This window comes from Natator depressus, chromosome 14 (genome assembly GCF_965152275.1).
Source record: "Natator depressus isolate rNatDep1 chromosome 14, rNatDep2.hap1, whole genome shotgun sequence".
Lineage (NCBI taxonomy): Eukaryota > Metazoa > Chordata > Testudines > Cheloniidae > Natator > Natator depressus.
Genome location: NC_134247.1, coordinates 28524173 through 28551081, shown reverse-complemented (window position 1 = coordinate 28551081; position 26909 = coordinate 28524173). Strand labels below are relative to the sequence as shown.

At 51.2% G+C, this 26909-nt stretch overlaps 2 protein-coding genes across 2 annotated transcripts; both read right to left on the bottom strand.

Annotated features, from left to right (window-relative positions):
• Positions 1–259: 259 nt before the first annotated feature.
• SH3BP5L (SH3 binding domain protein 5 like) lies at positions 260–7487 on the bottom strand. The gene is made up of 7 exons (XM_074972073.1): positions 7434–7487; positions 5818–6550; positions 3337–3399; positions 2712–2840; positions 2315–2476; positions 1530–1703; positions 260–819 (listed from the first exon to the last, which is right to left on the bottom strand). The coding sequence occupies exons 2-7, from the start codon at positions 6019–6021 to the stop codon at positions 445–447; spliced, it is 1107 nt and encodes a 368-aa protein (XP_074828174.1). The 5' UTR covers positions 6022–6550; positions 7434–7487; the 3' UTR covers positions 260–444.
• A 1596-nt stretch (positions 7488–9083) lies between these two features.
• Positions 9084–25826, bottom strand: LOC141998836 (E3 ubiquitin-protein ligase TRIM39-like). The gene is made up of 5 exons (XM_074971814.1): positions 25620–25826; positions 19578–19701; positions 19101–19221; positions 12499–12608; positions 9084–9658 (listed from the first exon to the last, which is right to left on the bottom strand). Exons 1-5 carry the CDS (start codon positions 25824–25826, stop codon positions 9084–9086), a joined length of 1137 nt encoding a protein of 378 aa, XP_074827915.1.
• Positions 25827–26909: the final 1083 nt, after the last annotated feature.

Here is a 26909-nt window from a genome sequence, read left to right as displayed (position 1 = left end):
ATCAGCAGCCTCCATGCTACTTATGTCAGTATAGCAACACCCACATGGAAGTGTAGTGTCAGGGGTCACCCAGCACAGTGTCACTCACCTGCAGTGGAGGGGATGAGCAATGCCCCCTGGGAAGCGTAGTGTCAGAGGTCACCCAGTGCAGTGTCAGGGGTCACTCACCTGGGGGGGAGGGGATGAGCAATGCCCTCTGGGAGGCGTAGTGTCAGAGGGCACTCATGGAAGTGCGGGGGGGGTGGGGGGGGAGAGAATGAGCAACGCCCCCAGGAGGTGCAGTGTCTTTGGGCCCCCCCTTTAGGAAGCAGCAGTGCTTCGCGGACCCCATGAAAGGCTGCTCCCCCTTAGTGCCGCAGCATCCAGCCACAGCACTCCCTCCTCACCCCGCTGGCACAGCCCCTTCCGGCTGAGCTTGCTGAGGGGAAGGGCCAGGGAGGTGGGTTAGAGGCTGACGCTGCGGTGGTGCTTGAACTGGCTCTGCCCACCCCGACGCTGCTCCTGCTCCTCCAGCTCATCACTGTTGAGACTGGTGGCGTCCGACAGCCCCAGCAGATGCTCCACCGAGTCGAACTTCTGCAGGTCGGAGGCGATGGTCTGCAGGCTGAGCATGGAGAGCGTGTCCGTGGGGGGGCACTCAGCACCTAGCCCGGCCCCCGCCTCCGCCCCTACTGGCGAAGCCCGGCGTTGGATGAGGCGCTGCAGCCGCCGAGCATGGATCTGCTCGCTGATCTGCTCCAGGTTACGGAGCGCCACCGAGTAGCGCATTTTGGCTTGGGAGACCCGCTGCTCCAGCCCCGTCACCTTGGCCTTGTGCTCCTGCGGGTTGGAGGACATCAGGGGTTAGACAGCTCCCTCTGCCGCCACACAGTGTGCCTAAACCCTTCCCGCCCACCCCACCACTCCAGTCCCATCACCTTGGCCTTGTGCTCTGGGGGGGGGGAGGGGGGGATGGAGAGGAGGAGCCAAACCCAGGATAGAAAGACACCCCCCCCCCTCCATCCTATAAATTCAGTCCACCCCCTGCATACTCAGCCCCACCCCCACTCTTCCTTGCAGGTATTCACACGTGTGCGCACAGACAAACACACACGCACCCCACCCCTCTCTAAACCCAATCACAGCCTCACATCTCTCCCTGCTCCCCTGCCTCAGGCCCCACAGCCAGGGGAGGGGAGCAACCATGAGAAAATCCATCCCTTCCTGGGTAGGGAGCAGCAACACATCACTCAGGGCATTGTGGGATCTCAGAGGGGTGGGTATGTCTCACCCCAGCCGCGCACACACCCAGCCCCCAAATCACTGACACCAGGATGTTAGCGGGGGCGGGGCGTGCATGTGCCCTGGCCCCCCTGGGGATGCCAGGATCTCAGTGGGGGCATGCATATGTGCCCCCCCGGGATGCTGGGATCTCAGCAGGGGCGAGCAGGCATATACCCACCCACCCACCCCCAGGGATGCTGGGATCTCAGCGGGGGCGGATGTGTGCCCCGGCCCCCCAGGATCTCAGTGGGGCTGTAACGCCTCACCTCGAGGATCTGGTTGAACTGGGCCTTTAGCTCGAAGTAGGGCTTGCTCTTTACGATGACGCGCTTGAGGGATTTCTGCAAGCTCTGCACCTTGGCTTCGGCCTGCTGGCAGAGCCGGGTGACACGCTGGTGCTCCCGCTCGCTGTGCAGCCGCTCCTCCTCCGCCTCATTCACCTGCAGCCGGAGCAGGATGACATGCAGCTCAGAGCGGGTCCCTGTTCCCACCCAGCCTGCGCCCTCTCATACACACAGAGCCTTGCAGATCTCAGTCTCCTCCATCCACTCCCCATCCTCCCACGCACACCGCATCCAGCTCCATCACCCCTCCCCATCCGTCCTTCCCTGACAGGGACTCAGGCTGTCACCCCCCAAGGGGGTGCAACTTACCATCCCCCCTTCTCTGTGCAATTGGTATGGTCCTTGTGGCACCCCCACCCCTCCTCTGGCAGATGGCATGATCATTTGGTTATTGCCTCCGCCATGTCCATGCTCCCAGCTCTCACCAGGCAGATGGCAAAGTCCTCCTCCCGTTGTGCCCAGCCAATGTGGTCCCCCAGCTCTCCCCTAGCAGGTAGCATTGTCAGCACCTCCATGTGGTTGGTATAATTCCCCTGTACCCCATGATTGGTATGGCTCTCTGGCCAAGTCCCCATGTCTGACTTTCCCAATGGCATGGTTCCCTCCCATGTGGTTGGTACAGCCCCCTCCCTCCCCCATGTCTTGCAAGTGGTGTGGTTCCCCTCTACATGGGTGGTACAACCTCTGGCCCCACCCCCACATCTCACCTTACAGGTGGCATGGTTGAGCATCTCCTGCCAGGTAGGGTCGAGACGGTTCTTGTCGGCCATGACGCCCTGCTCTGCCACAAAGACCATCTCGCGGGCAGCATTGTGCATGCTGACCGCCCGTTCGTACCGCAGCGCTGCCTTCTGTGTCTCCTGCTGGGCCTGCATGGAGGGGAGAGGAAAGTCACAGAGAGAGAGAGAGAGTAGGGCGAGGGACTCCTGCCCTCTCTCCTCTCCCAGAGCAGGGATAGAACCCAGGTGTCCCGACTCCCACCCCCCTGCTCTAACCCACTAGACCCCACTCGCTCCCCAGAGCCAGGACAGAACCCAGGAGTCTGATTTTGGCATGTGCCAGGGAGGGGGCCACGCCAGGCAGGGCAGAGGAGAGCATTCACACCTCCTTGGCCAGGCGACGGGCCTCGTAGTATGGACGCGCTTTCTCAATGCAGTTCCCCAGCTGGGAGCCCTGGGTGTTGAGCTTCCTGGCGGATTCAGAGAGGATCCTGCGGTATGTAGTCCTGGCTTCCTGCAGCGGGGAGGAGAGCAGAAGCATTGGGGCCACCATTGACCGCCAGGGGAGAGTACTCCCTGTTGACCCTTGCACTGCTCCCTGCAGCACAGCGTCCCCTAATGTTGCAATGGGGAACTGGGGCCAGCACTGACCACCAAAGGAGAGTGGCCCCTGCTGAGCCCCAACCCACTCCCTTCAGCACAGGCCCCACACTGGGACACTGACTACCAGAGAGCACCCCTGCCCCCTCCCAAGTGCTAATCCAGCCCAACTCTGCTTGGCTTCACAGGGGCTACAGAAGCAGCTCCAAGGGTCACTGAATGCCCAGTAAGAGCTGCGACCACCACAAGGTAACAGCCAGGCTCGCTGGCCCAGCACGGAGACAATCGGTGGGAGCTGCCAGGGATCTCCATGGCCTGGACAGGACTGTAACATGAGGGTGGTCATGGCAGGGTCGTGCTCAGTCTGAAGCAAGGCGGCCGGCCCCACAGGGAGCCCAGCGCTTACTCACATCCAGCTGCAGTTCCACCCGGTTGATCTCCTCGTTGGCCTGGTTGAGATGCTCCAGCTCCTCCTGCAAGGGGGAAGCAGAGCAGGAGGCTCAGGTATCCGCCCCAATGCTATGCCCAGCTCAGCAGGACAGCACCACCCCGACAGGCCCCCCACCCAGTCTGCGAGAGCCCCTCCTGGCACCCCTTCCACTCCCAGCAAAGCTGTGGGGGATGGTACCACAAACACAGTGTGGCCTAGCGCACAGAGCATATACCAGGCTGTGCTGCTGGCCTGCTGGGTAACCTTGGGTAAGTCGCTTTGCCCCTCTCTGCCTCATTTCCCCATCTGTGAAATGCTGATAAATCTGTAGAACACTTGGCTCTGCTGGTGAGAAGTACTAGATGAGAGGTGGGGATCATTGTGTGTACCTGTTCTGAGGAGACAGGACAGGGCTTTGTGCCAGGGACTCAGGCTCTCTGATGGCAATGTGCCTCTGACACACAAGTATTATGGTCATGGCCGCATCGTGCTAGGCACCATGTACAACACCTGCAGTAACATAGATGTGATCCCAATTAGACAAGAGACAACGGGCTGAGACAGATGGATGGGGAGCGCAAAGGAACGATGAGTCACGTCTGATCAGCGCGATAAGCAGCAGCCGCAGCTCCTAACCAATGTCGAGACTCACGTAGGTATCGCGGCAAAGGAGGCATTTGAAGGAGGGCAGTGAGGTGGCTTTGTGGGTGTTTATGGGAGCTGCTGCTGCTGCTCCCCCTCCTCCAGACAGGGGTGGCATGGCAGGAAGCAGGGAGGTGCCGCTGGGAAAATCTACCAAGTGGGTGATGAAGGCTGGTGTCACTGGCAGAGCGGAGGCTGGGCTCCACATCTCAATAGCACAGGGGGGATGACAGATAGGGCCATGAAGAGCCTTAAGACAAGCAGTTTGTCTGTGATGCAAAGGGGAGCCAAAGGGGAGCTCGCAGAGAGGTGCGTGTGTGGGGGTCACAGGAAAATGATCTTTGCAGCAGCAGCGTTCTGAACAAACGTAAGTGGGGTAAGAAGATGGGACCGGTCCTGGCCAGGGAGGAGGATGCTGCAGCAATCGAGATGCGAGACAGCAAGGGCCTGGACAAGAGACCTAATGAGCTCTGAGATCTATTGATGATCAGAGTTGTCTAATGGCACCTGAGTTCTGCTGTTCCCTGAGGCGGCAGGATGGGACCCTGCACCAAGGATCCTGGATTTCTGATCATGACCTGAGTCACATACATTACGGTAGCCCCTAGGGGCTGCACTGTACTATCACAAAGAAAGACAGTTCCTACTCTGAGCTGTGGACAGACTACAAGGGCTGGACTACAGGCTATTGCGAGGTCCCTTCCAGCCCTACATTACCAGGATCCTAGGAAGGCTTTTAATTTGACCAGTTTAGCATGGGCTAAAGTTACAGCTGCTTTGTCTTGGAGTCCCAGGAGGTATTAATTAGATCAAGTGAGGTAACAGGATCAAAGGACACTTTTAAATCCTGATCTAGACAAAGCCTTAATCCAATTCAAAGAGGTTTTATAAATCAGTTTAATTTAATTCAGGGTTTGTCTACACAGGGAAACTGTCCAGCATACTATTATCCTGTAACAGCTACGCCCGTGTACCCCCACGAGAGGACATGCTAGTCCAGAATAAAAGTGACTGTTTACTTGCAAGTAATTATTCTGGGATGAGCATTGTTGTAGAGAGATAAGGGGCGTGAGGTAATATCTTTTATTGGACAACTTCTGTTATTCTGTGTTAACAGGCCACTTCACCTTGAATGGCCCCTTAGAATATGTGCTAACTACTTACACTAAACTATCCCTTCAACCTTGTATTTAGCTGTGACACTCAGAGTACCTTTCCCCAACCTGAAAACCTGCATGTAATTTGAAAGCTCGGTCGGTCCAATAAAAGATATTACCTCACCCACCTTTTTTCCCCTCGAACTTCCAGAAGAAAGTTCTTTTTATACCAGAATAGCGTGTCCATGCAGGGAGTGATACCGGCATAGCTACAGCATGATAATTATTCCACTATAGCTCTGTTGGTCAATCTCTCCTTGTAGACAAGCCCTCAGTGAAGAATCAGATTAAGATAAATTGTTATGAACTGGACTACAAGTCTCCACACAGGAGCTTACATCAGTTTACCACACAAACTAACCCCACAAGGACAGATTACTGCCTTCTGCAATGGGGACTACACACGCCTTTGCCCCTCTGATGTATGTACAAATGTAGACCCTGGTGACAGGGGGCCGTTTTAACCAACACCAGTGATTGAACCAGTGCTAAAAGCAAGAGTCTCCACAGCTCAAGCTAAACATCCAGGCTCTGCAGCTGGGGCTGTGACATCCCCTATGGAGCAGGTCCCCATGGGAATGCGTAGCTCCCACTGGCTAGCAGCTCACATCCACACTAGTGACTGATGGCATTAGAGGAAGCCAGGTCCAGCCAGCCCTCACCTGTATCCTGGGATCCAACTCTTCCTCCACATCTTCCTGGTCCCTCAACGGCATCTTGGTTTCATCACCACTGCAGACATCCTCAGGGATAGGAGCCCTGAGCTCCTCACCCTCCTGCGTGGGTGTCCGCAGCTCCCCAGGAGGCGTCTGGCGCCCATCCCCCACGTTCATACCCAGAACCAGCCGCTGGTCTGAGTCCTCCATTGTGGGGCCCCCACGCCACTCCTCCCTTTGGCAGTATCAGGTCTTCCTCAGCAGGCAGGCCGCCGGCGAAGCCTTCACAGGGACACAGGCATCTTAGTGCTGGGCCCATCCACTGGGTCACACCAACATACGAGCCATGAGCAGGCAGGGAATTGGGAATGGTCGCGGCAGCCCTGGGTTACAGCAAGAGCTTGGAGAGTGGCTGGGGCATCGAGCAACAAGGCATGAGAGGAGGTATTAGATGGATGTCCCTCCTCGTACCAGCATCTGAACCACTTCTCGCTGCCCAGTCAGAGGATGGCTAGCTCAGAGAAGAGAGAATCAGGACCACGGAGACAGAGACCAAAAGCCAGGAAGGGGGCTCGCCGAGGGGGTGGAGAAGAATCTCCAGTGGCAGAGAGCCAGACACGCCTCCACCCCCCACTGCCAGCCCCAGCGAGACCCTGATGAGAGCCAGTCCCGGGGGGGCTCAGAGTGTGAAGTCTGGAGAACTGGGGTCCAGCTAGATCTGCAGAGATAGGAGAGGAGGCTGGAAAATAAGTGGCAGAGAGTGAATCAGACATTGCTCTCTGTACCAGTCACCAACAGAGTAAAGCAGTCCCCTGTCAGCACCAAGACTCCCTACCCCACCAGATACACATACACACCCCAGACAGAAGAGAACCCTGTCACGTTTAAATGGACACAGAAGAGTCACCAGGTTCCCACTTCATCCCATGCTATTTACTCCTTACCCCATCTATTGCTACTTCCCATAAAGCACTCTGCATCCACCCTGCACTCATCCAACCACCCTCTCCCCCATCCCAATGCACCCAGCAGCCACCCCACCTTCTCCTCCCCAATTCACCCAGCACACACCCCTACCCCTTCCCCAATGCTCCCTGCACTCACCCCAATACAGCCAGCACCCACCCTAATGTCTTCTACGTCCACCCCACATCCTCCTCCCCAATGCACCCTGCACCCAATCAATGCCCCTCTCCCCCTACCCCGATGTGCCCAGCAATGATCCCACTGCCCCTTCCTCAATGCAAGCTGCACCCACTCCAATGTCCCCTGCGCCCACCCCTCCTCCCAATGCAGCCAGCACCCCTCTATCAGCACCCTACAGCCGCGCCACCCCAAAACAAAGTACATCAACCTCCTCTCCAATGCAAGCTGCCCATTCCCTGCCACGCCTGCACCCAGCCGAACACTCCATGCAACCACCCCTCCCCTAATGCACCCAGCCCTCCCACATCGCAAACTGCACCCACCGAAATGCGCCCTGAACCGCCCCCCTCGGATGCACCCTGCCCCCGCTACTCCCACCCCCATGCACCCCGGGCCCTGGTCCCGCCCCCAGGGGGTCTCGGCTCAGTGCACAGGGGCGGGCACCCCCGGGGGTAGGGGCGACCTGCTCTATTTACCTCCTACTCTCCAGGCTAAGCAACTAGCTGCAGCCCCTCCCCCCAACCCAGCTAGCCCAAGCGGAACCGGAACCCGCTCTTCCGGGACACCCCTTTCCCCGTCTGCATATCTGCCGTACAACATGGCGGCTCCCATGTGCGCAGCCCCCGCCCCGTTTCTGCCCTCATGCTGCCCCCGGGAGGGGATAGAGCGAAACATCCCTGCAGGCTCAGAGAGCTGGCTCGGCTCAGTTCTCACCGAGGTAAATAAATAAGCTCAAAGTGAGAGAGCTAGTAGTCACACGTGGATGCCGCCATCCTGGATCCACGGTGGGCGTCGCCATCTTGGTTTACGGCCCAGCTGAAGAGAAAGTAACATCCGGGGCCTCTAGGGTGCCAGCTGTTTACCTCGCCCTCTGCTCCTGCCGTAACGCAAGATGGTGACGACAACGAGGAAAGAGAATATGGCGACGCCCGTAGCAGACTCCAACATGGACACACCCATAGCGCCACCAGTATGGCCACGTGACCCGCCCGCCCCAGTGTTCTCTTCTTGGAAGGGAAGCCAGGGGCTTGCCTGCTCGCACGTTCAAGCTGGCGGCGGAGATATGATGTACCACGTAGGGCTCAGCAGCCAATCAGAGATCCCTGGGGACTGTCCCATCTTTATCCTGGGGGAAGAGCTAGCTGGAAGAAACCATTATTTTTTTAACAGTAAAAACAATTAGGTGTTAATTAAAAATAAACAAATAAACAAATGAGTCCAAATCACCCCCAAAACCCATGTTTATTTTCTGGGGTTAATTTATTATGAGGTTTTTTTCACATTCACTGGCCACAGTTGCCATGACGACAAAGGCCGTGGTCATAGTTGCTGTGGCAATGCCAGGTTGGTCCATGGTGTGATGGTTTCGAGGGAAAGGCAGCATCACCAACCCCAAAGTGTCCAAGATTGATGTGTCAAAAGACACACACACACACACACACACACACACACACCGCCCCCTGAAATCATGAGATTGGCTTAAAACAAGAGATTTTTAAAAAAATAATTTTATAGAAAATATGAATAACAAAATTGAGTTCTTTCTATTAATCATCTGGTTTCTAAGCCAAGTGCCGCAATTTCATGGCAAAACTTGTTTTCCTTAAAGCCTCAGCTCCCAGAGTCCTGTGATTACAAAAAATCTCACCTCTCATTTAAAAGAAAAATAATAGGTTTCTGTTCCTCATAATTACTTTTAAATGTGACCCCCTAAAGGCTTAGAAACCAGAAGAGTCTAGCACTCTATGAGTGAGAACTGGAATTTCCTTTCTATTAGAAATTCTGCAATTTCAAAATTTATTTTCACTCCAAATTGGAATGAATTTTTTTAATTAAAATTTCTTGCAAAACAGCATTTTTTAAAAATGGTTTTGGTCAATCAAAATGTTTCACCTGATAAAATCCAAATGTTTTCTCCTGATTTGGACTTTAAAAATTTAAAATGAAAAACTTCAAAATGAAAAATTGAAATGTTTCATTCCACTCACGTTGACAAACTTTCAGTCTGAAAAAAATCCAAACACAGCGTTTCAATGGCATTAAAATGGAACATTTGACTGCAAAGCGGATGTAAGCGACATGCTCACATTCTGTCTGTGCCAGGGGCAGTGGAAAGCACACGCAAGTCAAATGATGGGGGCTGGACTAGGCTGCGTCTGTTCAGTCAGAGGAATCCATCCCTCTGTCTCGAACCTATTAATGACCAGTGGGATCTTCTTGTCCTTGGTATAGAAGAAGGGGAAAATTTCCTCCTTGAAAGAGGCAATGAAGGTGTATAGATGGGTCAAGGACTCAGCATTGTAAAAGGCCACCTGCCCCTCCGTGTAGTCCAGGTAAATCCCGACCCTGTGAAGCCTCTCGTTGCAGTACACTAGGGCCAGGGAGGTGTTGAGAGCCCAGTATTTGCCCATGTGCATCTCCACAGTCCAGAAGCCATGCTTAGGTGTGAGTCTGAGATGTCCCTTCCTCTTCACTGACTTCCTGGCCACCCCCACAGCCCAGCAGCCAGCATCCCACACCTCCATTTCCCAGTAATACCTCCCAAACGAGAACCCTTCATTGGCCAGGACGCAAGGAGCTGTGTCGAATCTCTCGCGGTAGTTGGGCAGGTCCATCCGCTCGTCCCCAAGAGACACACTCCTCCTGTCACTGGACAGGACAAGCTCAGGGTTGGCTGTTTTAGGATTCAGAGTCACCTCCACTGGAGAGAGAGAAAGAGAATGTGTGATTGGATAGATAGATAGATAGATTAGATTAGATAATAGATAAAGGGAGTGTGTGCAACTGGGCTGGGGAAAGAGAAGAAATCAGGTCATTGCAAGGAGAGAAACATTACTTAGAGAAAATATAAGATGTCCCTACCTACTCCCGCTAGATGTATATCACATACTGAGTTTTTCAGTTTTCTGAGTTGGGGAACTGGCTGGCTCAGGGGATGTGGGGAATGGGACATGGGCTCTTTCCTTTCTAGGGGCTGCCAGCTATGTACAGGTTGCAGGGAGAGGGGATGTGACATTATCTGATTAAAATATGACCATGTAGATCGTTGTTGCTACCACTAATATATAATTGCAACAAATCTTATAAAGTATATCAAGTAAGGTGTCTATGGAAAGGTTATGATTTTCTGAATATGACTGTGCTATTTGTATGCATGCATCATTTTTGGATTTGAACTGATGAGTATTGCCTCTATACCTGGATGTCAAATGTTTGCTCTGGGTAGCACCCACAAGGTATTTAGCCAGCACATTGTGAAGGAACTATTCAAGTTGAATGGCCCATTAAAGAACACTTAATTCACAATGGAAGACACCTATCTACATGTAATGGACTTTCTTGCTATGACTTAGCGAAATCATGTGACTCCAAACACCGTCTTGTCACCTGTAATTTTCCACAGTGAGAACAATGGGTTTCCCTTCACTTGAGAGAAGCTATGAAAGGCGCTGGAAACATCTCCATTTTGCCTCTTTCCTGCTCAAACCTCTGGACTATGGACTTATACTAATGAGAGCATTCTAACCAAAGGACTGAGGACCTTCCAATGATTTGGAAGCAACCAGACACTTAACAAGCCAACAGTTTATTCCATCACTGCTACAAGCCTGAACCAAGAACTTTGCAATTATTGTATATATTTGATTCCTTTAGCCAATTTTAACTCTCACCTTTCTCTTTCTTTCTTTCTTTTTTCTATAAATAAACCTTTAGATTTTAGATACTAAAGGATTGGCAACAGCCTGATGGTTGGGTAAGATCTGAGTTGTATATTGACCTGGGTGTGTGGCAGGTCCTTTGGGATCAGAAGAATATTTTTTTTGATGAAATTGGTTTTAAATAACCACTCATCATTAAGTCTAGTGTTCGGGTATTGAATCCAGGACTGGAATGCCAAAGGAGAATGCTTTTCTGATTTTTTGTTAGCTAGTGTGGTGAGACAGAAGTTTACTTTTCAGAGTAACAGCCATGTTAGTCTGTATTCGTAAAAAGAAAAAAGAAAAGGAGTACTTGTGGCACCTTAGAGACTAACCAGTTTATTTGAGCATGAGCTTTCGTGAGCTACAGCTCACTTCATCGGATGCATAGCATATCGTGGTCTTCTGCAGTTTCCACGATATGCTATGCATCCGATGAAGTGAGCTGTAGCTCACGAAAGCTCATGCTCAAATAAACTGGTTAGTCTCTAAGGTGCCACAAGTACTCCTTTTCTTTTTTCTTTTTAAGTTTACTTTTGTTGCTCGTTTGGTATATCTTATGGGAGAATAACCACAGTTTTGGGGTATGGCTGCCCTATTGCTTAGCAATTTGTCCTGAACTTGGGTCAGTTGTTACCCACGGAGGCACGGTGACAGGGGACTATGGGGCTCAGGGGAGTTGGGACACAGGGAGTTTCCCCTCCAGGGGCTGCTAGCTCTGATCTGGCCCTAGAGTGGGAGCATTGGCTGACTTGGGGGTTGATGGGATACAGGACCTTTTCCCCGAGGCGTCAGTTCCAGTGTGGCTGAGCTGGCAGTGGCTTGAAGCCATTCCCACTGACAGCTTTAGTGGCACGGGTGAGACAAGCAGATGGATAACAACACAAGAATGGCCATACTGGGTCAGACCAATGGTCCATCTAGCCCAGTATCCTGTCTTCTGACAGTGGCCAATGACAGATGCTGCAGAGGGATATGAACAGAACAGGAAATCATCAAGTGATCCATCCCCTGTTGCCCATTCCTACCTTCTGGCACTCAGAAGCTAGGGACACTATCCCTGCCCATCCTGGCTAATAGCCATTGATGTACCTGTCCTCCATGAACTTATCTAGTTCTTTTTTGAACCCTGTTATAGTCTTGGTCTTGACAACATTCTCTGGCCAAGAGTTCCACAGGTTATGTGAAGTACTTCCTTATATTTGTTGTAAACCTGCTGCCTATTAATTTCATTGGGTGACCCCTGGTTCTTGTGTTGTATAAAAGGGTAAATAACACTTCCTTATTCAATTTCTCCACACTAGTTTTTTTTTTTTTTTTTTTCCTTCAGAACGCTCTCATACCCCCCCTTAATGTGACTCAGTCCTTTTTTCTGGATCTGACTCTTAGTTCTTTTTCCATTGGCGTCCCAGAGGCCAAACTATCCTGTAACCCTCCCACCCACCCTGAAGTTTGAACCAAGGTGGGACAGCATGAGGGAAGCTCACCCTGGCGCTGCCCATGCCCCACATGTTATGTGGGCTAAGGCCTAGTCCCCAGGGGCTGTGGGTGAAGGGGCCTCTCCACACCATCCAGTTGACATTGGGAAAGTGATGTGATTGCTGGGGTACAGCATGCTATATGGATCCATTCCCCCGCATTTCCTTCCACAGAGCCCCTTGCTGGGGAAGCCTGTAGCCCTGTGATTCTCTTTAGGCCAGGTCCACAGTTGGTGCAAATTGCCACAGCTAGCAACGCCCGGACAATTTACACCAGACCTGCAGGACCTAGCCCTGCTTGCTGTCACACGTAGGCCTAGCCACAGCGGCAAGAGGAAAAGGAATGGAATTTGCTCCTGCTTCACCTCTGTAACACATCATCTGTATCCTCTGGATGCTGTTCAGCAGGTGCAGCCGGCAGTCACATGGCTCTGGCGACTGCAAGCGGGGCTTCGAGGGATTCTCACTGCCAGACCTGCAACCCACCAAGAGAGGCGTAGTTAGAGATCACTGAGCCACAGGACACCGGGAGTGTGGCCCCATCTATCTCCTTTTTAGGACTGTAGGGTAAAGCATGCCAAGCCACTAGGCTCCCCTGGTTTCCTTTGGAACAATCATCATGAATGCTGCTATCCAGCCTGAATGGGCCTTTGCCCAGCCTGAGGCCTGGGCTACCTTACAAAGTTAGGATGGTGTTAGCTGCCTTACATCAACCCATTTGTGCATGTGTCTACACTTAAATGTGTCCCTCACTGGCTTAAGCACCCCAATAAGCCAACACAGTAACACCAGCTTCCCAAGTGATGTTGATCTATGGTCAACGTATGTAGGCTGATGCAACAGAAATGTAGACACTGTGTTACCTATGTTTGCCCTAACAGTCCTCCAGCAACCATCCCAGAATGCCTGATACGCACCACTCTGGTTGCAATGGTGAACTCCACTGGCCAGGGGTCACACAGGCTGGAAGCCCCCCCATCACCTTTAAAGCCCCTGGAATTTTTGCAATGCCTTTTCTTGATTGTCCAGCTTGGTGAGCACACCTAGCAGCTCTCCGTTGTTTTACGCAACTGCCCAGCTGACCACATGTTGGCTACATGTTCCAGGAGTGCTCCGGTTTGGAGCAGACAGGAGCTATTGGATCTCCTGGGCCTGTGAGAAGAGGCTGTGCAGGCACAGCTACAGACCAGACATAGAAATGTGGACATCTACGAGCAGATTGCAAGGGGGATGCAGGAGAAGGGTATGACAGGGACCTGCAGCAGGACCATGTGAATGCTAAGGAGCTGCAGCAGGCATATCAGGAGTTCCAAGGAGGCCAACAATTGATGCAGTTCCAAGACACAGACATGATGCTTTTACAAAGAGCTGCATGCCATACTTGTTGATTCCACCAGCACCCCTCTCACCACCATGGATACCTCCAAGGAGCCCAAGTCACAGACCTCTGATGTGAAGAGCAAGGAGGAGGAGGAGAACAAGAAAGAAGAGGAGGAGTATGGAGGACAGGTGACAGGGAGGACCACCTATGCTGTGAGCCAGGACCAGTTTGAGACTCCATCGCAGTCCAGTCAGTCCCCAGGTCAAGCATGACCTAACCTTGGATATAGTGATGGCACTCCCAAATTAGCAGGACACAGCTATAGAATTTTCATTAATTGACTCATACTGGAAGAGGTAGTGGTACAACAAAGAGAGCTGGAGTTGCTGTCTGCTTTTCATTTTCATTCTGTAGAGTTAGGCAAGGAGGCCACACAGAGCAGTTTGTTTATGTAACCAAGGATGTCCCTTGAATCCTCCTGAGAGATCTCAATGAAACGTCCATGGAGGTTTCTAGGGATGGCAGCCTAATTTCTGCCTCCATTGTAGAACACTTTCCCAAGTCAGTTGGTGATAACTTTGGCAGGCACCATTGCCACAAACTGGCTAGGAAAGTATGTACCTGGGTGACTTTGGGACACCAGCAGTATCAGCTGTGTTCCCTGTGCCTTTGTTACCCTAAGGAGTGAGATATCAGGTTAAACTGTGTCAAAGTTTGACTCAGACTCACAATTTATTAGACCACTCTGTTTTATTAGCAAAGCCGCTCTGCTAATACATTTAGAAGTGAGCCCCCCGAGCGGGGCTTGTCTCTCTTAATTTATACAGTTTTTTGGAGAACAAGTTACAGACAAAAGAAAAAGATTTTAGTCACCACCCTTCGAGATCCCTGAGACCAGTCACCTATCTTCAATTACCTGCCACCCTTAACAATCTCCTTTAACAGCTTCCAGTTAACTTAACTAATTGCCCTTCACACCTTCCATTCTGATGCCTGCTCCTTAGACATGCTGGCTCTATCTTAATTGCTTTTCCATTCAAAAGCTAACTGTCCCTATGTGTGCTCCCTCAGATACTTTGTAACATGTTTTGGCATGCCCTCTCATATACAATGTATCCAGCATGTCCCCTTATACAACGTTATACTTATACAATGTTATACTTCCACAATTGCCACCACCACCTGCAGAAAATGGTGCCAGTATTCAATGCCACTGCTCTAATTTCATAGTTTCATGTAACTGAGCAATTTCCTCCTCATTTCCATCACCCCGGCAGCTCATACTCATGACGTCTGGTGCTGTGAGTGTGCTGTGCACGAGCACGCTGAATCAGAAGTCTTAATAAGCTTGTCTTGTGTAACGCTTTAGGGGAACAAGGGAAGGGGGCAGTTCCGAATGTTCTTTTTCACTTTCCATTCCTACTATACTGGCACTGGTACCTCTATGTGTTTTATCTGCAGCTGCTGCCATTGTGGCCTTGAAGGGTTCCCCCTCCACATGGGTGGAACAATTGACCAGAAAAGGAGGAGGAAAATGGAGGATGTGGGGGGATACATTCTGTGAGATTCTGCAAGCCAGTGCTGCACCAGACCTTGAAGAGAGGGCCTGCAGGGTGAACACTGCAGACTGTATGGAGAAGGAAAAAGAGGAAAGGAGAAGCACCAGGACAAAACAGGGCTTCTTTGTCAGCCAACACATATGCTGTAGACTCTTGTGGACCTCCAGGTCCAACAATCCTGGGCTCGACTCCCATTGCAGTCTACGGAGCACTACAGCATGGCACCTCCCTACAAGCCCCCTCAGCATTCCTCATAGCCAGCATGCCTATCCCTACCACTCCACACCGGGGAAAGTGTAAACAACCAGAGCTGACCTGTGAAAGCCAGCGTTGATGTAGCTACAATGGACATCGGTATTCCTTCCTCTGGTTTATTTATTAAGGCTCCCTAATTTTTTACATTAAAATGTATTTTCTGTTAAGTTTTTCAGATTGTGTGTTGGGAGCAGTTTTCATTCTTTTGTTTTGAAAGTGATTCACCTTTCCTAGTTTACTACACATGGTGTATAATGCCTGGTGGCAGGGAAAGTGGTGGTTTGTGCACTGCACCAGCAGGAACGTGCACAGGAATAAAAATTTGGCCGCTTTTGGAGGGGCACTTTCTGTGCCTCCCCACACCCCCTGTGGGCAGAGAAGCTAGATCTCCCTTCCCCCCATGGCAAGAGGAGCTGGCTCTCCCTGCCACAGGCCTAGGGCTGGTGGAGCTGGCTCTCCCTGCCCACCCTCCGCAGCCCCAGGGCCGGTGGAGCTCGCTTTCTCCCAGCAGCCAGAGGAGCTGGATCTCCCTCCATGGCCCCAGGGCTGGAGGAGCTCACTCTCCAGGCCCTGGCTCTGGAAGAGTTCTCTGCCCCCACTGATTGCGGGGGCCTGGGGCCCTGCTTGTCCCCCATTGTGCATGCCCCTGCAACCCAGTGGATCAGTGCAGTCATCATAAATGTACAGCAAGCACCCCACTGTTAACAGCTGCACTGGCAGTAAGATGTGCCCAGATATGCAGCAAGCACCACAGAGTTCCTAACAGGCCCCCAAACTGCAGTGCCAGGTTAAGCACAGTCCACCACAGCACATTACCATGGCTCACTGTTAAAGTGCCCTTTGAAAGCCTCCCCAAGCAGTATAGAGCCTCTCTGAGCTTGTCCAATAGCCCTTGTGTCTGGCTGTTCAAACTCAAACAGCCCCTCCATCTCCACCCCTGCAGCAACATTTCCCCCTTTGCTTCCCAGGTATTATGCAGGACACAACAGGCAGCTATAACCATTGGGATATTTTCACACCAAGATCCACTCTGGTGAATAAACAATACCAGCACTCTTCAACCTACCAAAGCACATTCACCTGTCATTCTGCACCTGTTGATCCAGTAGCTGAATCTTTCCTTGGTGCTGTCGAGGTGACCTACATACAGCTCCATGAACCAGGGGAGCAAGGGCTAGGCTGGGACCCCAGGATCACTACTGGTATTTGATCACCACCAACAGTAATCTGCTGATCAGGAAAGAAGGTCCCTGCTTGTAGCTTTCTAAGCAGTCCTGTGCTCTTAAAGGTGTGAGTGTCAAGCACTTTCCACAACCAGCCAACACTGACGTAGGTGAAGCATCCCTGGTGATCCACCAGCACCTGCATGACTGTAGAAAAGTAGCCCTTTCTGTTGGTGTACTCTATGGAAAGGTGATCTGAGGGCAAAATGGGGTTCCTTGCTCCACTGCAGTTTGGGAACCCCTTAGCTGCAAATCCATCCACTAAGTCCTGCCTGTTGCCAAGAGTCAGTCGTGCATAGCAGGAGATGATTAATGGCCCCACACATTTGAATGACAGTGGCTCCTGCAGTGGATTTTCCCCACTCGAAAAGTAGCAAACCAGCTTTGCAAGTTTCCACAGTATGATTGCCACTCATTTCTCCATTGTCAGCGAAGCTCTCAGTTTGGTGTCTGTGTTGGAGGGCTGTGCCAAGCTCAGCACACAGATCCAGAAATGTGGCCTTGCTATGACACTCTGTACCTCAAAATAGCACCATAGAACCCCCATATTCTCCCCTGTGATATGAAGATATGCTTTATACAATGCATGCCTTGAGATATCAGTTAGAAAGTCTGATTTGTTGAACATTAATATCCTGTTGGGGTGTATGTACTATCATTGTATGTGAAGTTATGAAATATTGCTGTGTGTATTATTGAAATATGAGGCAAATGGGAAATTCCCACAGCTAGCCTTTCAGTGGCAACAAAGAACTAACACTGACAAAATAGATTTACATCATGACCAGCCAGACATGTTGATGGCCCATCAAGAAGAATCCACGCTCCCAGAGATCCCTCAGAAAGGGCACATTCACAATGGGGGACTACTTAACCCCCATGTCATGCAAGGAGAGACTGTATAAATGAGGGTTGATGACACCACCTGGCCTCTCTCCTCCCCCATCTCAACATCTGGAAGACAAAAGATTTTGAACTGGGGAGATGGTACCAGGCTGAGGAGGAAATTCAGCCTGTGTATTAAGAACCGTAACCTAACTCCAACATCCAGTGGTGTAAGAAAAGCTGTTTGATTCAACTCTTGCTTAGTCTGTTAAAGTGTAGAATTTAGATTATGATTCTGTATTTTTTTCATCAGGTAACCAACTTGAAGAGTTGGCCTGCAGGGTGAACACTGCTTGTTCAGTGGTAGCAGATGACAGAATGAGGAGTAATGGTCTCAAATTGCAGTGGGGGAGGTTTAGTTTGGATATTAGGAAAAAAACTTTCACTAGGAGGGTGGTGAAGCACTGGAATGCGTTACCTAGGGAGGTGGTGGAATCTCCTTCCTTAGAGGTTGTTAAGATCAGGCTTGACAAAGCCCTGGCAGGGATGATTTAGTTGGGGATTGGTCCTGCTTTGAGCAGGGGGTTGGACTAGATGACCTCCTGAGGTCCCTTCCAACCCTGATATTCTATGATTCTAAGGATGGCATGGTACGGTATTGCCACTTTATTTCTGTGCTGCTGCTGGCGGCAGTGCCTTCAGAGCTGGGCAGCTGGAGAGCAGTGGCTGCTAGCAGGGAGCCCAGCTCTGAAGGCAGAGCCATTGCCAGTAGCAGTGTAGAAGTAAGGAAGGCATGGTATGGTATTGCCACCCTTACTTCTGTGCTGCTGCCTGCAAAGTTGGGCCCTCAGTCAACAGCTGCTACTCTCCAGCCCCCCAGCTCTGAAGGCAGCAGCGCAGGAGTAAGGGTGGCATGGTATAGTATTGCTACCCTTACTTCTGTGCTGCTACTGGTGGGGTGCTGCCTTCAGAACAGCTGCTGCTCTCTAGCCCCCCAGCTCTGAAGGCAGCACAGAAGTAAGGGTGGCAATACTGCAACCCCCCTAAAATAACCTTGTGACCCCCCTGCAACTCCCTTTTGGGTCAGGACTCCCAATTTGAGAAACACTAGTCTCCCCCATGAAATCTGTGTAGTATAGAGTAAAAGCACACAAGACCAGATTTCACAGTCCATGATGCATTTTTCATGGCCGTGAATTTGGTAAGGTCCTACTCATAGCTTAGAGAAGCAGCTATAAGATGAGATCCTATTACCTCAAGGCCTTCCTCTGAGGGCTTTCACTGGGCTCAGACACCCACAAGGAGTAGCTCTTCCAAGTTATCCCAACACCTTGGCCGATCCATGAAAACGAGACTGGTCAATGAGCAGAGTCTAGTCCTCACTCCCAGGAGCAGGTCTCCAGACTCTGCAGCTAATGGTGCTGCCCAGAAAGTTACAAGTAGCAATGGACTGACAGTGATCCACCTCACTCAAATTTGTGATAGCAAATTGCTCTGTCTGCCCAGTTACACGATCATGGAATGCTGAGACAGTACCACCTAGCTCAAGAGACCTCAAAGGGCCGGAGGAGCGCCTGCATCAAGGCTTTCAGCCAGTCAAGACTATGTCCACATGCTCACATCACATCACCTCTCCCTTCCTCTGGAAGCATCTGGATAGATAGATACCCTAGAAGCTTTATAAAAAACCCCAAAAATAAATAGCCAGATCTCTGGTTTATGAAGGTTATTAGGGGTTGCATGTATTAAAGGGTTGTGCTGTCTGAGAAAGGGAGAGTCCTTACCTGCTCAAGGTGATATTTTCATCCTGCACCAGATGAGAGAGGAAGAAAGAGTCGGTTACATTGTAGGTTTTCCTTTTCTCATGTTCAGTAAAATCCTTCCCTTCCCCCTGGCCCTGCCTTTCTAATGGTTTCCAATGCATGGGGTCAGCCTGGCCATGGAGAGCACCCCCTGCCCTGCTCCCAGCACCATAGGCCCTCTAGTGCTACTCTGGAGCATTGGGGCCAGCCCTGCATGCCAGAGGAGAGTGGAGTGACCCCTGCTGATCTCTGTCCCTGCAGCACAGGCCTCCTAGTGCCGCACTGGGCCTTTGGGGCCAGCACTGACTGCGAGAGGCCCCTGCTGAGACCTCCCTGTCCCCACATTGTATTAGAATCCAGGGGAAATTCTGAACAGACATTGGCAGCCCTAGAGGGAGTTGGGGGTCTCCCCAGGAGGGATTGTCCCTTGGATCTGGGCTGTCTCTGTTGCCATCTCACCTGCTGTCCTGGGTCTGGCTCCTCTTTCCTCTTCCCCCTCCTCCCATGTGCCATTTGTCTCCTCCATCTCCTGCAGCTTCTGGAGGATCATCTGCTGCCCATCCTGCAGGAAGGAGAGCAGGTGCTGCAAGGCAGATAGGGTTGTCAGAGGTTCCTGCTTGGGGGTCCTAGGACACAGCTGAATAACCAGGGTGTTACCAGAGCTGCCCAACTTGCTTAAAACTGGGAGTTCAGATGCCCAAGGGCTACAGGGGAAGAACCTGGAAACAGTCTAGGGAGGGATGGTGGATTAGCAACCAATGTGAGTTCCCAGGGCGATGCTGTGGAGCAAAGGGCTAATGTGATCCTAGGATCTATCAACAGGGACATAGTGAGAAGAAATAGGGAAGTGATTTTACCTCTGCATCCATACTGCAAAATGACAGGGCTTGGACCCTAACAGGAACTGGGATCTGACCCATCCCCTAGCAGGGTGCTAGGGCCCAGGGTCAGCCAGCACTCAGATCCAAGTCAGTGATTTGTATGTGGGCAGAATGGAGGCTTGCACTCAGCCCTTCATTAGAGGCCTGGCTTAGTTTGCAATGTAGACACAACCTCATGGCCCCACAATGCCATGTGCCTAACCCAGACAGAGATTGACCTGTGAGCCCAGGTGTGGGCTATTCAGCCCTGGGGTATGCAGGGCTGCTGCCACAGAAGTCATGGAGCTGGATGTGACTAATGGGGTGATAGGGTCACCTGCCTCTCATCTCCCCATGGCATGGGAGGCTCAGCATGATCTCCAGGTCCCTCTTCAGAGTCTCCAAACGCTGCCTGAAACTTTCCTGGAGGGGGAGGAAAGTCTGGTTAGTGAACAGATCGATCCCACTGAGCATCGGAGGCAGAGAGGGTCCCTGGGATCTCCAGCTGGAGGTGTCATGCAAAGGACATCAGGGACGGTGTGATGGGGTGTGCATACCATGCACTGGACAAGAGAGGGTTAACCCCACACTATGGGCAATGGAAGTCCTGCCCCTCGGACCTTGCTGGGCATGCTTCAGCTGCTGCCTCAGTATAAAAGGGAGCAGCCTAGCTCATTCTAGGCTGACTGCTGGAGGGGAAGGACTGTTAGTGGAGGCTCCAGCTGAAGAGCCATCACAGCCCTTGCCTGTAGGTGCTGGAGATTGAGAGTCAGACTGGAGACCCAATGCCAGGACTCAGGAGGTCTGGTTCCCAGATACTCTCCTTCCTTAGTCAATTCAGACTCAGGGCAGGGACTGTTTCTCACTGTATCTGTGCAGCGCCTGGTGCACTGGAGCCCTGATCTCAGCTGGGCAGGGATTCTCACTGTGTGTTTAGGCAGCGCCTGGCACAGGGAGGTAAGTGCTACTGTAACATGCATAACAAATTTCATGCCATGCTCTCATTTATTCCCACCCCCCCCCCCCAAACACCTCCCCCACCTCCTTGGTCTTTGCACCTCTCATGGTCCTCATCCCCCTCAGCTGGCACAGATTTTTGTTGTTTTATTCTTATTATAGTCCAATCCCTGCCACACCCTGGGTTTCACAAAACTAACATTGCTGCAGACCTGATATATGCACCTCCACCCCAGGATCACCTCTGTCCTGTAATGGGGAGGCCTCAAAGGGAAAGCTGAATGTGCAGTGCAATTTGGGACAGCCCCTTAGGGAATGTCTACACTGCAATTAGACACCCACAGCTGGCCTGTGCCACTGACCTGGGCTTGGACTAAGGGGCTACAGCCCCAGTTCTGCAATGCGCCCCCCCCCTTGCAGGGTCCTAGACCCTAGACTCTAGACCTAGCCCAAATGTCTACACTACAATTAAACAGCCCCTTAGCCCAAGCCAGCTTGTGTAACACTGACAGACCCCAGTTGTCAGCGGGCAGGATCAAACATGGGACCTCTGGAGCTTAGTGCATGAGTCTCTACTGCATGAGCTAAAAGCCAAATGGCACTTAGCTAAAGCTGTAGAGAAGACTCCTTAATCTCTCTGTGGTATTGGTGCCACTAGATGGGCTAGATCACCACACCCATGAGGTGTGTGGGTTACACTTGCACAGGCCAGCCATGTGTTTTTAATTGCAGTGGTGACAACCTCAGAGCTAGTCTACACTAGACAATTAGATTGACCAAGCCTCAGAGGTGTGAAAAATCCACACCCCTGAGCAACATAGGGCATGTCTACACTACAGCCATAAGTTGACCTATGTTAGGTCGATTTACAGCCACCACAAATTACTGTTTTTTCATGTCTACACTTCCCTCCTTCTGTCAGTGGTGCATGCCCTTACCAGGAACACTTCCACTGACCAAAGAGGGGCAACGTGAGGGGCTGAGAGCCAGGGCTTGCAGCTCCCCACCACAAGCCCAGCTGCCCCCTTGGGCTCTTGGCTCCCTGCTCCTGGCTGTCAACATGTGAGATCACAGCCAGGTGAGCTCAAAGGGGGGAATCCAATCTCACTTCCCCACTGTGTGCTGGGAATGGAACCAGGACAACAGTGCAGGGGGCTGGTGTTTACACAAAGCCACAGGAGCAGCTAAGGGGAGGTTGGTCCCTGGCATTGAGGGACAATTTGAGGCCCAAGAGGAAGGAGTGGGGGACCAGTGTGCAGTTTTGCTAGTTTCTGTTCCCAGTCTGACATGAATTGTGAACTGAATAGAAATGGGACTGAAACACAACCTCTACAAAATTACCTAGGAAAAAGGATCAGAGCAGTGGCCCCATCTAGCATGGTATTTGCCCCTACACACCCATCCCCCTCCTCACTGCCCCAGATCAGACCCATTGGCCCATCCTGCTGGGTGTCCTGTCTGAGTGGTGCCAGTGCAGAGCATTTCAGAGGAAGGAGCAAGAAACGCCACACTGATTTATCCATCTTTCATACATGCCCTCCGCCTGTTTGTCCAATCTCCACACATCTCCGCATAGCCCTCTAGCTCTCTGATCTCCATCCAGCTCTATCTAGCTATCCAAGCTTCACACAGCCCTCTACTCACCTGCCTGATCTCTGCACAAACCCCTTTGTCTTTGGTCACTCACCTCCCTGCCTGTGGTCTTGGACTGTTCCCCTCCCACTGCTAACACAAGTTCAGTGCTGAACAGCTGTGAAACTCTGCACAGCCTCTCCTTTCCCAGCCCCAGCTTGGAAGCAGCTGCAGTTGTGGGAAACGCTTTAGTCTTGGGCTGATTTCACAAGATGGAATCAGTAGCAGACTGTCAAGGTTCCTCCCCCACTCTGAACTCTAGGGTACAGATGTGGGGACCTGCATGAAAACCTCCTAAGCTTACTTTCACCAGCTTAGGTTAAAACTTCCAAGGTACAAATTAATTTTATCCTTTGCCCCTGGATCCACTGCCACCACCAAACTTTAACTGGGTTTACTGGGAAATATAGTTTGGACATGTCTTTTCCCCCCCAAAATCCTCCCAACCCTTGCACCCCACTTCCTGGGGAAGGTTTGGTAAAAATCCTCACCAAATTGCATAGGTGACCACAGACACAAACCCTTGGATCTTAGAACAATGAAAAAGCATTCAGTTTTCTTACAAGAAGACTTAATAGAAATAAAGGAATCACCTCTGTAAAATCAGGATGGTAGATACCTTACAGGGTAATTAGATTCAAAACATAGAAAATCCCTCTAGGCAAAACCTTAAGTTACAAAAAAAAAAAAAAGACACAGACAGGGATAATCATTCTATTCAGCACAGTTCTTTTCTCAGCCATTTAAAGAACTCATAATCTAACACATACCTAGCTAGATTACTTACTAAAAGTTCTAAGACTCCATTCCTGTTCTATCCCCGGCAAAAGCAGCATACAGACAGACACAGACCCTTTGTTTCTCTCCCTCCTCCCAGCTTTTGAGAGTATCTTGTCTCCTCATTGGTCATTTTGGTCAGGTGCCAGCGAGGTTACCTTTAGCTTCTTAACCCTTGGCAGGTGAGTGGATTTTTCCTCTGGCCAGGAGGGATTTTAAAGGGGTTTACCCTTCCTTTATATTTATGACACAGCCGTGTTAGTCTGTATCTGCAAAAAGAAAAGGAGTACTTGTAGCACCTTAGAGACTAACCAATTTATTAGAGCATAAGTTTTCGTGACCTTTGGCTCACTTCATTGGATGCATACAGTGGAAAATATAGAGGGGAAATTTTATATACACAGAATATGAAACAATGGATGTTACCATACAGACTAACAAGAGTGATCAGGAAAGGTGAGCTATTACCAGCAGGAGAGTGGGGGGGGGAGGGGGAGGGGAACCACATGGCCCCACAGTATGCCAACATTTTTATGGCTGACTTAGAACAACGCTTCCTCAGCTCTCCTCCCCTAATGCCCCTACTCTACTTGCGCTACGTTGATGACGTCTTCATCTGGACCCATGGAAAAGAAGCCCGCGAGGAATTCCACCATGATTTCAACAATTTCCATCCCACCATCAACCTCAGCCTGGTCCAGTCCACACAAGAGACCCACTTCCTGGACACTACAGTGCTAATAAGTGATGGTCACAAACACCACCCTATACCGGAAACCTACTGACTGCTATTCCTACCTACATGCCTCCAGCTTTCATCCAGACCACACCACACAATCTATTGTCTACAGCCAAGCTCTACAATATAACTGCATTTGCTCCAACCCCTCAGACAGAGACAAACACCTGCAAGATCTCTATCAAGCATTCTTAGAACTACAGTACCCACCTGCTGAAGAGAAGAGTACCCAGAAGTCACCTACTACAGGACAGGCCCAACAAAGTAATAGACCACCACTAGCCATCACCTTCAGCCCCCAACTAAAACCTCTCCAACGCATCATCAAGGTTCTACAGCCTATCCTGAAGGATGACCCATCACGCTCAGATCTTGGGAGACAGGCTAGTCCTTGACTACAGACAGCCCCCCAACCTGAAGCAAATACTCACCAGCAACCACACACCACACAACAGAACCACTAACCCAGGAACCTATCCTTGCAACAAAGCCTGTTGCCAACTGTGTCCACATATCTATTCAGGGGACACCATCATAGGGCCTAATTACATCAGCCACACTATCAGAGGCTTGTTCACCTGCACCATCTGTCAATGTGCTATGTGCCAGCAATGCCCCTCTGCCATGTATATTGGCCAAACCAGATAGTCTCTAGGTAAAATAATAAATGGACACAAATCAGACGTCAAGAATTATAACATTCAAAAACCAGTCGGAGAACACTTCAATCTCTCTGGTCACTCGATTACAGACCTAAAAGTTGCAATTCTTCAACAAAAAAAACCTTCAAAAACAGACTCAACAAGAGACTGCTGAATTGGAGTTAACTAACTTAGGCTTGAATAAAGACTGGGAGTGGATGGGTCATTACACAAAGTAAAACTATTTCCCCTTGTTTATTTCCCCTCCTACTGTTCTTGTAGAGTGCTGGAAATGGCCCACCTTTATCACTACAAAAGGTTTCCCCCCCGCCATCCCCCGCTCTCCTGCTGCAAATAGCTCATCTTTCCTGATCACTCTTGTTACAGTCTGTATGGTAACACCCATTGTTTCATATTCTATGTATATAAAATCTCCCCACTATATTTTTGACTGCATGTCACTGATGAAGTGAGCTGTAGCTCACAAAAGCTTATGCGCTAATAAATTTGTTCGTCTCTAAGGTGCCACAAGTACTCCTTTTCTTTTTACAAGACGGAATGTGCCAGGTAGCAACCCAGCTCCTGGGCTGGATGGAGAGTACCCCATGGCTGCCCCATTCCAAGTGGGGGTTGGGGTCAGGGTATGCCTCAGGCACCAGAATCACCTTAATCCATGCCCTCCAAGCTTGGGTGAGACCCCTCCCAATTGCCACTGGGTCCCCCCTCCAGCCACCAGCCTTCCCTTGGTGATCTCAGGGCAGAGAATGGCACCACCGAGCCATGGGGGCACTCACTCCAGCTGCACTGGGTTCTTGCTTTTTTACCTGCTGCTCCTGGGGGTTCTTCCCCATGGGCTCCACCCCCCCCCCCCCAGCATGCTGGATGTGGAGCACACATCCTGGGCCTTGTCCTGGGAGGGGAACTGCTGCATGATCGCCACCACTTTGGCCAGCAGCTTGTTCTGGCGGAAGCTGCGCTGTTGGAACGTCCAGCGGCAAAGGGGGCACTGCCTCGGATCCTCCTCTTCCACCCTGTCCCAGTGTTGGCTGATGCAGTCCTCACAGTAATTGTGCCCGCAGTCCAGCATCACAGGCACCACCATGTACTTGGTGCAGATGGAGCAGGTAACCTCCAACTGCAGCTCCTGCACCAGTCCAGCTCCCTGCCCTGCTGGGATCCCTTGCAAGGAGTACACAGCCCTGCCACCCAGACTGCTGCCTGTGTGGCTGCAGGGGAGGGGGGAAGTGGGGGATGGGCCAGGGGCTAGCCTCCCCGGCAGGGAGCTCCAAGGTTGGGCAGGATGGTCCTGCGGGCTGGATGTGGCCCGCAGGCCATAGTTTGCCCACCTCTGATCTACTCCATGTTCAGCGGCAGTCAAAAAAGTGACCAGAATGTTGGGAATCACTAAAAGGAATAGATAAGACAGTAAATATATTGCCTCTATATAAATCCAGAATATTGTATGCAGATGTGGTCACCCCATCTCAAAAAAAAGACAGTAGTTGAATCTCTCCTTTGTGCTGTAGAGGTGTACAGCTTCATGAGCAAGGGATAGGCTGGGACCCCAGGATCACTACGGGCATTTCAACACTACCAGTGGTGGTCTGCCAGTTGGGAAAGAAAGTCCCTGTTTGCCATAGGTGCCAACTCGGTGGGTGCTCCATCCCACCGGAAAAAGAGTGGGTGCTCAGCTAGTGAACTGAGGGGTAATCCCACTGGGATAATCAGCAGCAAATCAGCTCTTGCACATTTGGGGGGGCCCCCCCATTAACCTTTGATGGGCAGCTGGATTAGCTGTTTGCAGACAATCAGCTGAGCGTGCTGAAGACAAAAATAGGCAGTAGGGGGAGGGGGCTGGTGTGAAGGGAAAAGAATTTTTAAAAAAAAAAATCCCCTTTTCTCTTTTGCTGCTCTGAAAGGGCCGCAATCCTGCAATGATTCATTTGTCTTAACTTTGATTTCACTGTAGTAAAGGAAAGCATGCAAGTGGTTGTGAGATCAGAGCTGAAGGGCTTGTCTATACCACCGACACTTCAGTGGCACAGCTACAGCATTGAAGCTGTGTTACTGTAACACCGTGCTGCAGCAACAGAAGGGTTTTTATCACTAATTAATCCACCCCTTGAGTGATGGTAGCTAGGTCGATGGATGAAATCTTCCATAAGACAAACTGCCTGTACAGTTG